Genomic DNA, 17,803 nt, shown 5'->3' with positions numbered 1-17,803 from the left:
AGGCCAACAGATACAAAAGGCACCTCCTCCCTCCACTCTCCCCACACAGGGCGACAATGGCTAACATGAGGGGACATAATTTTAAAGTGATTGGAGGAAGGTATTAGGGGGATGTCAGGGGTAAGTATTTTTTTACACAGAGAGTGGTGGGTGTGTGGAACGCACTGCCGGCAGAGGTTGTGGGGGCAGATACATTAGGGAGATTTAAGAAACTCTTAGATAGGCACATGAATGATAGAGAAATGGGGGGCTATGTGGGAGGGAAGGGTTAGATGGAGCAGGATAAAATGTTGGCACAACATTGTGGGCTGAAGGGCCTGTACTGTGCTGTAATGTTCTATGTTCTATACTATAGCTGCCTCACCCATACACTAACACAGACCCCTCCTGTAAGTGCACTGACCTCTGAATTCCAGGGACGAAGTCAGCATGTGCTGTTAACCAACATCACCAAAAACACTGGTCTCCATATTGGATAAGTCCACTTCTGGTGCCCGAAATGGACCCTGCATTGTCCTCATGCCAAGTGGCAGGAGGGATCACCAAAACGACGAGTGAGCCGGGACATCCACTGCTGAGCAATGTGCCGCTGTGTACCTCCCCCAGTGTGAAAGTGAGAAGCTGGCCTGTGTACCCACCCTCAGCAGCTACAGCTGGTTCCTCACTCGCTCTGGCCTGCACACACCGCTGGCACTACGTTTATCCCCCCTCACCGCACTGGTTCCACATTCATAGCTTCCTCCTGTGACTGGTCCTGTGCTGGGGTCAGACCCCGTGATTGGGCGGTGAGAAGTGGCTGTGCCCCGTGAATGATCACAGTCTTCTCCCCAGGGCAGGGCAGTATAAAACCAGAGGGCATAGATTTAAGGTGAGAGGGGAAAGATTTAAAGGGGACCTGAGGGGCAGGTTTTTCACACAGAGGGTGGTGGGTGTGTGGGATGAGCTGCCAGAGGAAGTGGTAGAGGTGGGTACATTTACAGCGTTTAAGAGGCATTTGGGAAGGTACGTGGATAGGAAAGGTTTAGAGGGATAGGGGTCAAAAGCAGGCAAATGGACATAGCTCAAGTAGACACTTATTTGGCATGGACGAGTTGGGCTGTTTCCGTGATGTGTAATCAACATGATACATGATGAACATGTGATCTTCATACAAAGGATCTACTCATGATTAGCAATGGATTTTAAATAAAGATCATCAGTTCCATGTGCGGACACACTACATTACGTGATATGTGGGTGCTTCTGCTTTCTGGGCATGGTAGAGCGATTCAGCACTGAGAGCCTGCGGAGGATCTGTATCTCAATATGAGGTGTAGGAATTTCTTTGATGCGGTGAGCTGTGATGTTGGAGGAGGTTGGCAGAGCTGGGCCGGACATTGGGGTCAGACCATTGAGCAATCCTGCACACCACCCCATTCTCACCTCTCAAGATTACGCTTCATTCCTTTCTTTAACTGGTTAATGAAAAAGGAATCCAGCCCCTGTACAACGTCGAGGCTGCTGGTCTACTGAATCTCTCTCACTGCCATGAGCTTGCTCCACCTACAGGACTGTCAGCCGGATGTGCTCCTGCATTGGTCTACTTTTGATGCATTGTCATCAGCCTCTTTCTAGCTGATGCAGCTGTCTAAATGCAGCGGTGGCCTATGCTGAGTTACCTTCCTTCCCCCGGCACAGAGGTGATGAGCTGAAACACTGAGGGAGGGGTCACTACAACAACAACTGTGAGAGGGTGCAACAGAAGAGAGTTGATATGAGACATGATGACCATGAGAGCAAGGCTGGATGAACCTGGAACAGCAGAACCTGGTCCAGCAGCCAGTATCTGATACAGCACCTGAACTTGTTGTACTCAGTGAAGAGGCTGGAAGGCACAATGTGTCATTGAAAGCTGAAAATAGATGAGATGTTGTTCCTCGAGTTTATGCTGAGTTTCATTGTGTGGGAGGCTGAGGTCAGGTGGAGGTAATGTGCTTGTTGGAAGGCAGGGAGTTCGACAGCGTTGTAGTGTTGTACACCCTGTCCAGGGAAAGCCCCAGACATTCCATCTGAGTGCAGCTTGATCAAACTGCTGACAGCAACTGAAGGACAACACTCGGCAGCCACCAAATCAATGTTCACAGGAACAAGCCGTTCTGCTTCTTGCACTTGTTCTGCCATTGGATAGCAAGAGAACACTGGGAGAAGGGTTTCTATTCTTCTTGTAGTGTCAGCAGCTCATTTACATTCAACTCAGAGAACAAAGGGACTGTAGTTTAAGGTCTCCTCCAAAAGTTGGTCCCCAATGGTGCAACACTGAAGGTATGATGCATTGTTAGGGTGTCTGACAGGACTAGTACCTGGAGTGGGCTTTGAATGTGTCTCAGAGGCAAGGGTGGTAGCACTGAGCTGAGCTTGACATTGGCACCAATCCACCAATGGTAACAAGCAGCGCACACCTTCCACTCAGTAGCTGTGGGGTCCATTGGTGAGGGGTCTCACCAATCCTGTCCAGATCATCAATCAGTTGAATATCATGGATGGAATTTTTCATTTGCCCACAATGTGTACCTACAGGAGGCACTGCCTCAAGAAGGCAACATCCATCACCAAAGATTCCCACCATCCAGGCTGTGCCATCTCCTCGCAGCTGCCATCGGGCAGGAGGTATAGAAGCCTGAAGGCCCACACCACCAGGTTCAGGAACAGCTCCTTCTCTGCAACCATTCAGTTCTTGAACCAACCAGCAAAACCCTAATCACTACAGTTTAGCAACACTATGACCACTTTGCACTGAAATGGACATTGATTTTTTTTGTTCTAATGGCGTACTTTCTGGTAAAAACTGTATAATTTACATTTATGTTTTTTTGTGAATGCTGCTTCTGCCATGTGTCTGTGATGCTGCTGCAAGTAAGTTTTTCATTGCACCTGTGCACACATGGACTTGTGCAGATGACAATAAACTTGACTTTGACAAGATTCATTGTCCCTGTAATTCTGCAGACATCTCCCTCCCATATCTGAACCTTGTTCTGTGCACAAAACCTTGGCTGATCCCAATGCTTAAACCCTTTACACTGAATAGCTAATATATTGTAGCCACACAGCAGAGAAGGTCTATTAACTGTCACTGGTTACAGAGTCTGCTCAACCAGGAGCTGAGACACCAAAGACCTGCTCTCTCATCGTGTCTCTGTGATCCCTGATCCCTGACAGACGGTGCAAGTGTTTGACCACATTACCGACACAGTGATCGGTTGTTCAACTGTCATAACTACCAGTGACTAATGCAGCTGACAGTGTAAGTTAAGAGTTCCCTCGAGAGCAGACACTGAACAAAGCACCATCCTGCAGATTCCCAGCCATTCATCAGCCTACAGGTTATTCTGTATGACAGTTTCTCTTCTGCTAAACACAGCCCGAGGTTTCCTCAGCTCTGCTTGATCCTTTGATCATTTTTACATCCAACGGACATGCAACTGCGATGGGACATTGATACTATGGTGGGATGGATCACAAGGATCAATGTCCATGTTGATTAACATCAGACACTCAAGGTGGGAACCAACCACAGCCCAGAACAGTCCATTTGCTAAGAGTTGGGTTCTAACCATTGGGCATAGACAAGACCATTTAGATTCCTGCTGAGATTGTCAGATGCTGAGGGTGGTTGATGGGGAAGAGGGGAGGGGGGGGGCGGGAAGCAGTGACTGGAATATGGAACCGGGAGAATGATCACCTCCCACAGTTTCAGCATAGAGTCAGTGAAGTGCGCAAACTTTCCGTAGAGGGGACCCTCTCACAGCCCTGTTAAAGCTCCTGTTTTGCCTGAAGAAACTGACTGTATAATTAACTGAATATGATGGGCTCAATTGTCAACAGCTTGTATTTATGTAGTGAACTTTGCACAGTAAAGTGTTTCATGGCACTTTGCAGAAGCATTACAAAACACACGACACCAAAGACTCTTGGAAGTTTCTAAAGATATACAGTGGAGAGCATTCTGACTGGTTGCATCACCGCCTAGTATGGAGGCTCCAATGTGTAGGATCGCAAGAGGCTGCAGAGTGTTGTAGACTCAGCCAGCTCCACCACGGGCACAACCCTCCCTACCATTGAGAACATCTTCAATAGGCTGTGCCTCAGGAAGGCAGCATCCATCACTAAGTACCCTCACCACCCAGGACATAACCTCTTCATGTTACTACCATCGGGGGGATGGGGGGGGGGGGGTGGTGGGGTCGGAAGGTACAGGAGCCTGGAGGCCCACACTCAACGATTCAGGAACAGCTTCTTCCCCTCCGGCATCAGATTTCTGAACAGCCCATGAACCCCTAACTGCCTCGTTATTCCTCTTTTGCACTATTTATTTATTTTTGTAACTTAAAGTAATTTTACATCTTGTACTGTGCTGCTGCCACAAAACAACACGTTTCACAACATATGTCAGTGAGGATAAACCTGATTCTGATAAATGCTTGGACAAAGGAGGAGGCTTTAAGGAACATCTTAAAGGAGGAGAAGCCAGATGCAGAGGTCTAAGGCGAGGAGTAAGAAGGTTAGAGGGGATCTGAGGAAAAACTTGCAATCTGGTTGGGTGGCAGAGGAAAAGACTCTCACAACTTTTAAAAAGTATCTGGATGAGCACTTGAATCACCAAGGCAGAGATGGATACGGACCAAGGGCTGGTAAATGGGATTAACGTAGATCGGTACCTGATGGGTAGCATGGACATGGTGGGTCAAAGGGCCTGTTTCTGAACTGTTAGACTCTATGACTGAGAGAGATAGTCAAAAGGTGTAGGGAGGGAATTCCTGAGCTTGAGGCCCAGGCAGCTGAAGGCACATCAAGCAACAGGGAGAGTGATGAGGTCAGAGTTAAAGCAGTACCGAGATCCTGAAGGTTTTTGGCCTGGATTAAGCTGCAAAGGTAGAAAGAAGCAAGCCATGAAATGATTTGCAAAACAAGAGTTTTAAAATTGAAATGTTGCTTGACCAGGAACTGATTAGCTCAGCAAGCAGAGTGATAGTGGTGAAGTGGTGAGTTTTGTCAAGGGGCTGATGCCCAGCTCCAGCACACACAGGGAGGATCCTTAACCAGTAGCTAGGTCGGAGAGAAGCAGACACACTGGAACCTCTGCTTTACCTCATTAATGGAGCACAGTAACACAGAGGTAACATGAAGTGGTTGCTGAAGTCACATTAAGATCATTGTGAAGGTTTCTGGGCATCTTCCCCTCTGCGAAGGTACAGGCCACAAAAGGGTTACATGGTGAAGGGTTTGGGGATGTGAAGTGTATAGAGACCTCATCGAGATGCTCAAGTGATTTGACTACATAAATGAGGAAAGATCACTCAGTGCAACTATTAGTTCGTCAATAAATGCAGGGAATCCAGGTGCACAGATGGGACGTAGAACACTGAGCGCAGCAGCGGTAGATGCAGAACCCATGGTAGGTTTTAAAAGGGAAGTGTATGAAGGTTTGGCAAAGTGTAGAAGGGGCTGAGGAAAGCACAAAGTTTGTGGAAGTTCTTCCAGAGGTGTTGTTAGATTTGAGCACAGCAAGCTCCTACATTGAGATAATGACAAGATCATCTTTTCTCATGACGTTAAGGGAATACTGACCAACTCCACTGCTCTTCTTCAAAACACTTCCAAGGGATCTTTCATGTCCTCCTGAAGGGACAGACGGGCCCAGGATTAACAACTCTTCTGAGAAACAGCAGCTCTGAGTCAGTACCTCTTGAGTTGTGCCTCGACAACGAGGCTTCTCGCCGAGTGCTGAGACTCCATCCATTCCCACCGTCTCTTCCTATGCTTCTCCGCAGCCCGGATGCTGGATGGGGATTAGGATTGGGAGCTTCGACCAACCTGCCTCTGCTGTTGAGTGTACCTCAATGATCCCTGAAGCTGAGGGCCGTGTCCCTATGTTCAATGTACACCCCAACAAGCAGTGAACTGTACCTAAGTAGCCATCTGCCAAAAAGTAAGGCACTCATTAGAAAGACCACAGAGAGTTAATCGGTTTGTTCTTTCACGCAGTGCAGGTCGCCGCTTTGATCCTGACTTTAAACTAGGTTAGATGTGGTTTTCAGATTAATTGTTTTTTAAATTATTAGTGGAGGAAAGTCCAGGAGTTTGGAGTGTCTGCATCTCAACCCCTGACTCAGTTAGCTCGTGATATCATTTTCCATGTGAAGCGGTACAAACCCCTCCACCTCTGCCAGTAACCTGCAGCAAGCCACGTGGATGCTGCCCTCTATAAAAAAAGGGTGTAGCAAGCATTCAAACAACCAGACTCAAGGCAGACCTCAGAGCATTCACTGCCTAGCGCAAGGAGACCAACCTCACAAGGCAATCCAGAAGAGGCTTCAAGATGTTTTGCAAGGACAGACTTGTGGTGAGTAACGGGCTTTTTAAGACAAGGAAGGGAAATGTATGCAGACACGAGACTGTAGATACTAGAACCTGGAGCAAAAAGCAAACTGCTGGAGGAACTCAGTGGGTCAGGCAGCATCTTTGGAGGCAGAGGGATGGTTGATGCATCTGGTCGAGACCCAGCATCAGGACATCGGGACAAATATGTGCAGCAAATTGAGGCAGCAAAGTACAGGTTTGGGTGTAACCCCTGAACAGGAGAGTTCCAAGGTAAGACCATAAGCCAAACCCTGTCTATCTTTAGCTTGGTTGAATTCTCAATGAATAGTCAGTAAACTGTAACACTGTAAAACTGTGGGCTGAGGATTACCTCCAACTGCAGAGTGCAGGCATTAACATGGCTCTCCGAAACAAAGCTACACTCCCAACTACATTTTTGTTTGCCCTGAATGCTCAGCTATTGAGGACAGCATTCACATAGTGAGAGAATTTTAGGACAGATTTTCCTGGATGTGTACAGACTACGGTAGAGCTGATGGTGTCAGCCCTGAACGTCGACCATCCCTCTGCCTCCACAGGTGCTGCCTGACCCATCGAGTTCCTCCAGCCATTTGTTTTTTTACTCCAGATTACAGCATCTGTAGTCTCTTGTATCTAGAATTTAAGGCAGGTTACTGTGTACAAGGAAAGATGTTAAATGCCCCAATTGTCAATGTAATAATAACCAGATTAACTGTTTATTGTGATGCTGGTTGAGGGTCAAACAATGGCCATGATACCAGGAGAGCTCTCCTGTCCTCTTTGAAACAATGCCATGGGATTTGGCAGGTCTAACTGGGAGAGCAGATGGGGCCCTGTTTAAGCGAACACTGCAAAGCTCCCCTCAGTAGCATCAGCCCGGATTTTGTGCTCACCTCCTTGGCATGTTTCTAAGTGCCAGAGTGAGGCAGAAGATAACTCCGATTTCAGCGCTGAGCACACGCTGAGTTAATGCGGAAGACGAGAGCTGACCAGTGGGTGTTCTGCAGTGGGAGGTGTGTGTGTGTGTGTGTGTGTGTGTGTGTGTGTGTGTGCCAGGGATGGTATCAGACACAGAGGGAGGTGAATCTCTGGAAATTCTCTGCCCCGGTGGGTGGTGGAAGCTGGATGATTAGAAGTGTTTAAAGTGGAGGTGGATAAATGTTTGATGGAGGAATAGAGGGATACAGAGAGAAGGCACAGATCAGCCACCATCTGATGGGGCAGGCTTGAAGGGACTGGCGGCCTACTCCTGCTCCTATCTTCCTGTGCCCTGTAAAAAGACCATGTTTGTCAGACTTGCCTGTAGTTTATGGCAGTTGGTTCAGTCAAGGACAGAGGAACCTGAAGATCAACCATTCTCTCTTGGTTAATGTATTATGTCTTTTCTGGCAGATATGGCCTTATGAATGATTAGACCTCTCACCACTCAACATGTTTCATTTCAGAGACCACAGAGAAACTGATCCTTGCAATAGAAAACAGTTGTGTTCTGCCCAATGCTTGAAAGTTGCCTTGCAGACTGTTGTTGCTGGCTCAGTAACTGTGCTACCCTGCCCTGTCAGAACTGAACTGTGATAATAAAGTGAGATACCACATAGGCTTCAGGGAGAGGGGAAAGAGCACATGGAGATAAATAAAGCAACATAGCAAGACCAGTTAAATGAGAGACAGCGGCCTGGATACAGGTTGATGGTAAAAGTGAGATGTTTCTTGTAGTGCTGCTTTAGTGACTAATACTGGAATAGCATCAAAGGAAAAATTCTCTAGACCTCCAGAAAAGTGCTGGAGAGTGGAATTAACTGGAAAGCCAAGAGCTAGCACTACACAATGGATTGAATGGCCTCTTAAAGTGTTACAAAATTCATTGATTTGGAAAGAAAGCTAGAAGATACTGTTAAAGAAGTCAATGGGCCCAAAATTGTAGAGAAGCACAAATAATGGTTATTTCTGCATGGGAAGCCGGGGGATAAATGCCCTCTCCACACACACAGATAGGTTACCAGCACCGACTAATTCACAGCCACTGACTGTCATCTGACTGGATGTGTTAACTGACACTGGGCTTTTCCTCAGGCATCTGCTGTACTGGTCATTTTGCTGTTCGCCACCATGACAGAACCTGCCACTGCGGCAAAAGGCAAGAACAACAGAAGGAAGGGGGAACATATGCGCTTAAGGAGGACCACAAAGTACACGCTGGAGCTGGGAAGCTTAAAGCTGCTCGCCGACTTCCCAACACACAGCAGGCACTTCCATGATGCTTCCTTCAGGAACCGCTCTCTGTCCCCTTGGATTTACAAGTAAGTTGCATTGCATATCCCCCCTCCATTATAAACCCACCATCTCCCCATAGCTAGCTAAACCTGCAATAAGTAACACCAGGTGCTCTGTCCATGTCTCCATCACTCCCTCCCTCCGTCACACTGCGGGCTGCCCATCACTGCAGGCTCTCTGTAACTGGGGGTTCTCCATCACTCTCTTCTTCAGCTTGGGCTGTGTGTCACACTCCTCACCACTCACTCCATCACTTACGATCTCCATCGCTCCAGCTCCCCATCTCTCCAGGTTCCCCAGCACTGCCATCTCTCTGTCACCGTGGTACCTCCCTCACTCTCTCCATCGCTGTGGGCTGTCGGTCTCTTCACCACACTAGGATCTCTATCACTCCTGGCTGCCTGTCACTGACAGCTCTCTGTCACCACAGGACCTCCGTCCCGGTCACTGTGGGCTCTTCATTGCTCTCTCTCTCTGTCACACCCCTCACTTCACATCTCTTCATCATCACTCCACCAGCCACCGGGCACGTACAATAGGTTTGCCACGTCCAGGGTGTTTCCCATCCCCTTCTACCACAGGACATAAGGGCACCGGCAGACCCTGTACATCCCCGGTTCAGGGCCAGTGACTGTTCCACTGCACTAACGGACAACGACAAAGGAAAGCAGAGCTGTCCCGACGACAATGTGATGTTTTACCCATTTCTCCTCTTGCAGGGAGGACTCTGACGCCAATCGCTACCCTTCTTCCATCTTTAAGGCAGAGTGTGTGAGCACACATTGCCTCAACAGTCGAGGTTTCCTGGATCCAGGTCTGAACACTCGTCTAGTCAAGCAGGAGATGCTCGTCCTCAGGAAGAAGAAGACACCTGGTGACAAGATTACTTTCCATGTGGAGAAACTCTTGGTCCCTGTCGCTTGTGTCTGTGTTCGCCCAGACATTCTGGGTGCCTGAGGGAGCCAGCTGTAGATGCGTCAAAGGATAAAGTCATGTTAAGCCAAGTCCAAATCAATTAGTAGCACGTCCTTTAGCATGTTAAACTAGAACCACAGTGAGGAAGGCAGTATTTGAATCGGAAGCCAGCCAAAAGTATTGCTTTAAAGCACCCACTCCTCTGCCAGTCCCAGGGTAACAGGAGGCACCATCACCTCAGCATTTAAATGACCACCAACCATCCTTTGTGTGAGTAGAACCCCACCCAGGAGATCCAGGAGCCTGTGTGGTTAGGATTTGGGACATCACAAAGAGCTTGGACGTCCCTTCCCTGTGCGGTCAGGAAATGCTGTGAAAACCCCAAGTTCTCCCAAGGTATAAATCAAATGGTTTCAAGTCCTCTTTGTAGCAAGCTGCCAGTCAAAAAACATGATGAACACCTGTACCTCCCCCCTCACTCCCTCCGCTTCTCACTCCTAAATGACTGCCGTAGGTATCAATCGTGCAACAAACAGACAGGGAAAATTACAGCAGGCTATTCAGCCCTTCCACCCTACCCCACCATTTAACATGGTCATGGCTGACTCTCAGTCTCAATACCACCTTCCCCGCCCCTTGATCTCCCTCAGTCTCCCAATCTCCACCATAATCCCTGGCGTTGCCTGAACCTTGCCTCAGGAAGAGCCTGGTGGCTCCTGTCATGTTGCTGGGCAGGAACACCTTTCTCCCTGTGGAATGGCTCTGCTCCAGATGGACTCACGCCCAGCCCCTTTCACCAGATACCAATTTCAGTCACACTGGGTGCCTGGGATCTTGCCATGTACAGCCTATTGTAGGTACCAGTCTCAGAAGTCTAGATCTCTGGCAGTTGGGTCATGCGCATTGGACTCGGGACTGGGTCGTTCCCTCAAGAGTGCAGACTATACACAGCAGGTATGTGTTGGAGCAAGTCAATCCTCGCTCTCCAACACCACAGCGTCACACGTCATTTGGTGCTGCTGTGCCCTGGTGTAAGAATGACAAGCAACATTCTGCAAATGAAACTCAAGGCAGAGGTACACTGGAATTTCCACACACTCTCCATGGGTCAGTGTTGCATCGAAGTGTTTGCTTCGGTTATTCTGTTTATGGCTGTGCCTTGGAATCTCCCAGTAACTAGACCGGGTCTGTGAATTCACACAGAACAATTTCAATGCAGCATATTCTGATCATTTGCTCCCTCTGCCTTTCTCCTCCTTGGTCTTCCAGCTGGGCCAGGGAACACAATGGCCTTAAGATTCCAGCACTCCCTGTACTGCAATAGAAGTCACAACCCATCAGTTGCTTGCCGGCAAATGCAGTCAACTGAATGTTCGCTTAGCAAGGCTTTGTTTTTTGCACCGTTTTACTGGTACTTTAGACTGAAAGGCGACTCTTGCCCAGATCAGTGAGACAGTATAATCTAAAGGCCTGATAACTGTAAGCCAAGATCGAGTGCATCACACCAGCGATAGAGCCAGCTGTTGTCCAGCGCTGACTTGGTACCAGCTGGAGTTGGGTACATTGGTCAAAGACATCAGCCCCAAGTCTGAGCTGACACAATCCTGGCTCATATCTGCTGATCAATGTGGCCTGCACTCTCCGATGTATCAGGGTGGGGAGCCAAGCAGGGTAGGGAAAACCTGAAGCAGGCCACTCGTGATCTGGGAAAGTGAAGCAAAGAGAAGTATGAGAATGTATTAATTATTAATTTATTAAGTTATTTTTAATATTTATATATAATGTTTCTGACTAAAGAGCCTCACTGTACCACTTAGTTTTAAAATAAAGATTCATGTGTTGAGCATCTGTGGCTTCCAGTTTGAATGTTTAATCTGGTTTCATGAGCACAGTAAATAGTGCACACTCTGGGAAAGGACAGATACAGCAGTCCAATCCCATCACTGGTCCAACCAGCGAAGAGTTCTGATTCTGATACCAGACACTGCAGGGAGCACAAGGACTCCCATTATTCACTTCACTTTTTAAGCACCCGAGACTCAAAGAACTGTGAAAGGAAGGGCCATTCAGCCTATCAAGTGACTAGTAGTGTTCCACGGGGATGCATACTGGGACTCTGCTGTTTGTGATATATGACTTGGATGAAAACGTGGATGGATAGGTTTGTTCATGACAAAGATTGGTGGTGATGTGGATAGTGTAGAAAGTTGCCAAATGATACAGTAGGAAAAAGATCAGTTGCAGAAAAAGGTGAAGAAATAGCAGATGAATTTTTAATCCAGCCAGAATCAGAATCAGGTTTACTGTCACTGACACGTTATGAAATTTGTTTTGCAGCAGCAGTACAGTGCAAGACATAAAAATTACTGTAAGTTACAAAATAAACAAGCAGTGCAAAATGAGGAATGACGAGGCAGTGTTCATGGACTATTCAGAAATCTGATGGCGGAGGGGAAGAAGCTGTTCCTGAAACATTGAGTGTAGGTCTTCAGGCTCCTCTACCTTCTACCTGATGGTAGTAACTGGAAGAGGGCATGTACCTGATGGTGAGGACCCTTAATGATGGATGCCACCTTCTTGAGGCACCACCTGGTGAAGATGTCTCAATGGTGGGGAGGGTTGTGCCCGTGATGGAGCTGGCTGAGTCTACAACACTCTGCAGCCTCTTGCGATCCTGTGCTTTGGAGCGTCCGTACCAGGTGGTGATGCAACCAGTCAGAAGAATGCTCTCCATCGTACATCTGTAGAAATTTGCAAGAGTTTTTGGTGACATACCAAATCTCTTCAAACTCCTAACAAAGTAGAGCCACTGGCGTGCCTCCTTTGTGATTGCATCAATGTGTTGTGCCCAAGATAGATCCGTAGAGATGTTGACACCCAGGAACTTGAAGCTGCTCATCCTTTCCACCGCTGACCCCTCAATGAGGACTGGTGTGTGTTCTCCGGACTTCCCCTTCCTGAAGTCCGCAATCAGTTCCCTGGTCTTGCTGACGTTGAGTGCGAGGTTGTTGTTGTGACACCACTCAACCAGCTGATCTATCTCACTCCTGTACGCCTCCTCATCGCCATCTGAGATTTTGCCAACAACAGTGGTGTCATTGGTGAATTTATAGATGGCGTTTGAGCTGTGCCTAGCCACACAGTCATGAGTGTAGAGAGAGCAGAGCAGTGGGCTAAGCACGCATCCTTGAGGTGTGTCTGTGTTGATTGTCAGCAAGGAGATGTTACTACTGATCTGTGCTGACTGTGGTCTCCCAATAAGGTAGGATCATGTGTCGTTAGAACTCTTTTCCTCAAAGGGCAGCAGAAGCAGAGTCTCTGATATTTTTTTGTTCTAAGCCTATGTTGGCTCCAGCAATGATGCCCAATAAACCTACAAGGGATTATCTCACCAATGCCTATCTAATTGCTCTGGTAAAGTCCTGATCATTTGCTTCACCACCCCGACAGATAGTGAGTGCCAGTTCCTCACCACACACTACTGAAACTCTTCCTCACCAGCTCCCCTACCCTCCACTCCACAAATATGGCTTTAGCTCTCCACTTCAAATCTATGCCCCTGGTCCGTGAAAGGGAACAACCTCCTCTGATCTCCCCTCTCGAAACTCCCCACGATTTTGCCCACGCCTTTTAAGCCTCCTGTCAACCTTCTTTGGTGCAAGTGAAATAACACAGCTTCCTTCTGCAGACTGATCCTGTCGCTGAAACCCTCATCCCAGGAACCCTTCCGGTAATTCAGGAGTTGAGGGGCAATCTGGTCACAGCAAATGAATCATAAAAAGATTCAGCAGAGGAACTAATTACACAGGTGGGTGCTTAAAAACAGGAAGTGTAATCTTAAACAGAGGTCAACAATGTCATAGTCATAGCACCACACAGCGCATTGGCCACCATGTCCATGCCAACCATCGTACCCATCCACACTAACCCTGTCACCAGCACTTCGTCTGTACCTTCGAGTCCTTGGCAATTCAAGTGCTCACCTGAACATCAAGAATCTCTGTCTCCAGAACCCCCTCAGGCAGCGAGTTCCAGATACCACCAATCCTCTGGGTGAAAATTTCTTCCTCAGATCGCCTCCAAACCTCTTACCCCTTATGCCAGCTAGTTTCAGATCCCTCTGCTAAGGGGGAAATGTTTCCTGCTATCTACTGAGTATGATTCAAATCCATATAAAGCAGGACAGCCATGTTTTCATAGAATCATAGAACAGTACAGCACAATACAGGCCCTTCGGCCCACAATGTTGTGCCGAACTTTAAACCTCACCTAAGACTATCTAACCCCTTCCTCCCACATATCCCTCTATATTAAATTCCTCCTTATGCTTATCTAGCAATCTCTTGAATTTGACCAATGTACCTGCATCCACCACCACACTAGGAAGCGGATTCCATGCACCAACCACTCTCTGGGTAAAAAACCTTCCTCTGATATCTCCTTTGAACTTCCCACCCATTACTTTAAAGCCATGCCCTCTTGTATTGAGCACTGGTGCCCTGGGAAAGAGGCGCTAGCTGTCCACTCTATCTATTCCTCTTAACATTTTGTATACCTCTACATCTTAATATTTTGTTCACCTCTTTTCCTCATTAACTCTCTCATTATTAAAAGCCCTACCAAATTAATTAAATGGACTTGATTTGCCTTTAACAAATTCACATTGTCTTTCTTTAATTAATCCACCTTGTCCAAGTGACTGTTAATTCTACCCTTTACTGTCATTTCTAGAACTTTCATTTACAGAACTAAGTTGCTGGGTTTTTTCTACAGATTTATGATCATGGGAGTAATGCATGCAATTTTCCAGTCCTCAGGTACCACATCAAGTCTATAGATCATGGCCAGGGCCTCTGTAATTTCCTTCCTTCCTATAATGCAACCCATCTGGCCCTGGTGGTTTATCCACATTAAGTTTAGTACCACTCTATTGCATTCTCTCTATTGATTTTTAGCCAATCCAGAATCTCAAGCACATCTTCTTTTGCTGAGTGTCTAGTAACATCACCTATAGTGGCAGTATTTTGTCCCACACATGCCCTCTGTCATCATGAGTACATTTCCCTTTCAGTCTCCGATCTCTTGCAGCCCTCTTCCCGTTCATGGGTGTATTTTTGTTTGCTGCCAGTTTCCTTTCAAGTTTCAAATATTTATTAATGACTTAGATGGGGGGGGGAGGGTGGGTTAGCAAGTTTGCAGATGACACAAAGATCGGTGGTGTTGTGGATAATGTGGAGGGCTGTAGAAGTTTGCAGAGGGATATTGATAGGATGCAGAGCTGGGCTGACAAGTGGCAGATAGAGTTCAATCCAGAGAAGTGTGAGGTGGTACACTTTGGAAGGACAAACTCCAAGGTGGAGTACAAGGTAAATGGCAGGATTCTGGGCAGTGTAGAGGAGCAGAGGGATCTGGGGGTTCATTTCCACAGATCACTGGAAGTTGCCACACAGGTGGATAGGGTAGTTAAGAAAGCTTATGGGATAGAACCATACGGCACAATACAGGCCCTTCAGCCCACCATGTTGTCCGGCCCTTCAAACCACACCTATGACTATCTAACCCCTTCCGCCCACATATCCCTTTTATCTTAAATTCCTCCATGTGCTTATCTAACAATCTCTTGAACAGCCCTCCACACTACCCACACCACCGATCTTTGTGTCATCTGCAAACTTGCTAACTCACCCTTCCACACCCTCATCTAAGTTGTTAATAAATATCACAAAAAGCAGAGGTCCCAGAACCGATCCCTGCAGGACACCACTAGTCACAGCCCTCCAATCTGAATGCACTCTCTCCACCACAACCCTCTGTTTTCCACAGGCTAGCCAATTTTGAATCCACACGGCCAAGCTTCCCTGGATCCCTTGGCTTTCATAAGTCGTGGGATCGAGTTTAAGAGCCACAAGGTAATGATGCAGCTTTACAAAACTCTGGTTAGACCACACTTAGAGTACTGTGTCCAGTTCTGATCGCCTCATTATAGGAAGGATGTGGAGGCATTGGAAAGGGTGCACAGGAGATTTACCAGGATGCTGCCTTGATTAGAGAGTATGGATTATGAAGAGAGACTAAAGGAGCTAGGGCTTTACTCATTGGAGAGGAGGAGGATGAGGGGAGACATGATAGAGGTATACAAAATATTAAGAGGAATAGAGTGGACAGCCAGCGCCTCTTTCCCAGGGCACCAATGCTCAATACAAGAGGGCATGGCTTTAAGGTATTGGGTGGGAAGTTCAAGGGAGATGTCAGTGGGAGGTTTTTCACCCAGAGAGTGGTTGGTGCATGGAATGCGCTGCCTGGGGTGTTGGTGGAGGCTGATACATTGGACAAGTTCAAGAGATTGTTAGATAAGCATATGGAGGAATTTAAGATAGGGGGATATGTGGGAGGAAGGGGTTAGTCTTAGGTGTGGTTTGAAGGTCGGCACAACATGGTGGGCCGAAGGGCCTGTATTGTTCTGTGGTTCTCTCTCTGGCTTTCTTACTTCCTCTCAGAACATTGTGATCAGCGGAGTTCTCACCGGCATTCACAACTCCATCGATGTGCTCTCTTATTCCCCACTTTAATTTTCTTTCTACTTTTTTTGTCACACATTGAGTGTGAGTTTCCCTAACATCTTCCGTCATGGCAATATACATAGACTATAAGTGAAACAGCTCTCCTATAACTGTACTTGTTCAATTACATCTGTGTGTGGAGAGTATAGATTCCAACTTACCTAGGCCCTATTTCTTCTCATCTCATTAAAATTCACCTTCCTCAGTTGACCATTTGTACCTTGGAGTGGTCCATTCTTCCCCATTGCTATTCCCTCAATGTTTCTCCATTGATATTTGCACCACTTGGTTTGGCTAAATACCCTGAGTCAGCTAATACTTCCATGTAGAAAGGATGCTGATAATCTGAAACACTCCCCACAAAAGAGTGGGGAGGGTCAACTGAACTGTGAGGTAAAAACAATGTATTTCAGGGAAATGGAGAAGAATTCAGAGACGAGGATGGTGAAGCCACAGTAGTATTTAAACAGGAGGGTAAGAATTTTAATCAAAGTGGTTGGGTGACCAAGAGGCAAAGTGGATTCCCAAGCAAGAGGATATGGGGGAGTGGGATGTGATGTCAGATACAGCTGAGTTCTGGGTGAGTTGAAGAGAAAGGGCAAGATAGTAGAACACTGGAATAGTTGAATGTGCAAGTGATGAAAGGCTGATAAAGCTCAGGTTTAAACAGATTGCCAAAACTACAAACAGGTTGGTTTAAGCCCAGGGAGAAGGGATGAAGTTAACTGCAGGACTATAGGGAAACAGTTGGATAATGGGATGGAATAGATTGTTTTACAAGGAGCCAGCATGGACCCCATGGTCCAAATATCCACCTGCTGGGCTGTAATCATTGTAGGAGTTTGTACATAACTGGAAGAAATGGCAGCTCTTCTAGGTCTGGATGCTTTTCAGTCTGACATCATCTCTGAATAATTGAACGCAAATCATCGAACCAGCAATGTAGAGGTTAAGTGACAGGACAAGCATGCAGAATTCCAGACCACTGCTGCATACACGTTCAAATCTCACACAGCAATGCAGAATTCAAAACTTAAAAACCTTCAAAATGTAATTTCTTAAGGTCTCAGTAATGGTGACCCACCTGGTTCACTTCATGGAAGGAGATCTGCTCAGCATACCTGGTCTGACTGACATGAGAGCTGTGGTGGAGTCTGAAATACCAGCATTGCCAGTGATGGCCACCTCCAATAAACAAACACATTGGAAGACTGGTGAGTAGCTGGTGTTGTGCCCTTGTTAAGGGCTGCAGGAACAAGCTCGGGAACTACAAGCTGCTGAGCCTGACATTAGCAGTGGGCAAGATACCAGAGGGGACCCTGAGAATAGGATCAAACTGCATTTGGAACGACAAAGACTGATGAGAGATAGTCAGCATAACTTTGTGTGTAGGAAATCAAGGCAGAGTTGTGGTAGTGAAGGGTTGTTATTCAAATTGGAGGCCTGTGACCAGTGGTGTGCTGCAGGGATTGGTGCTGGATCCACTATTGTCACCTATATTGACTTGGATGACAACATTGTTAATGTGGTTAGCAAGTTTGAGGATGACACCAGAATTGGTGGCACAGTGAAGGTTATCTGTAAGATTACAAGAGGATCTGGATGAACTGGGGAAGTTGTCAAGGAAAGGCAGATGGAATTTAACTCAAACAAGTGCAAAGTTAAACCAAGGC

The 17,803-nt window shown here is 47.0% G+C and overlaps 1 protein-coding gene across 1 annotated transcript; it reads left to right on the top strand.

The window, feature by feature from the left end:
- Nucleotides 1-6,286: 6,286 nt before the first annotated feature.
- On the top strand, nt 6,287-11,354 carry LOC127568705 (interleukin-17A-like). Its single transcript, XM_052012764.1, has 3 exons — nt 6,287-6,382; nt 8,455-8,681; nt 9,375-11,354. The coding sequence occupies exons 1-3, from the start codon at nt 6,359-6,361 to the stop codon at nt 9,610-9,612; spliced, it is 489 nt and encodes a 162-aa protein (XP_051868724.1). The 5' UTR covers nt 6,287-6,358; the 3' UTR covers nt 9,613-11,354.
- Nucleotides 11,355-17,803: the final 6,449 nt, after the last annotated feature.

The sequence above is a fragment of the Pristis pectinata genome, chromosome 3 (genome assembly GCF_009764475.1).
Source record: "Pristis pectinata isolate sPriPec2 chromosome 3, sPriPec2.1.pri, whole genome shotgun sequence".
NCBI classification, from domain to species: domain Eukaryota; kingdom Metazoa; phylum Chordata; class Chondrichthyes; order Rhinopristiformes; family Pristidae; genus Pristis; species Pristis pectinata.
The sequence above is the reverse complement of the archived record's forward strand: the minus strand, read 5'-3'. Positions and strand labels throughout refer to the sequence as shown.

Bases quoted from the DNA above. Each gene is read 5' to 3' on its own strand.
- LOC127568705 (XM_052012764.1), top strand. From the start codon at position 6,359: ATGTTTTGCAAGGACAGACTTGTG. The intron at 6,383-8,454 runs GTGAGTAACGGG...GCTTTTCCTCAG, and splicing joins TTTGCAAGGACAGACTTGTG to GCATCTGCTGTACTGGTCAT. The intron at 8,682-9,374 runs GTAAGTTGCATT...CTCCTCTTGCAG, and splicing joins CTGTCCCCTTGGATTTACAA to GGAGGACTCTGACGCCAATC.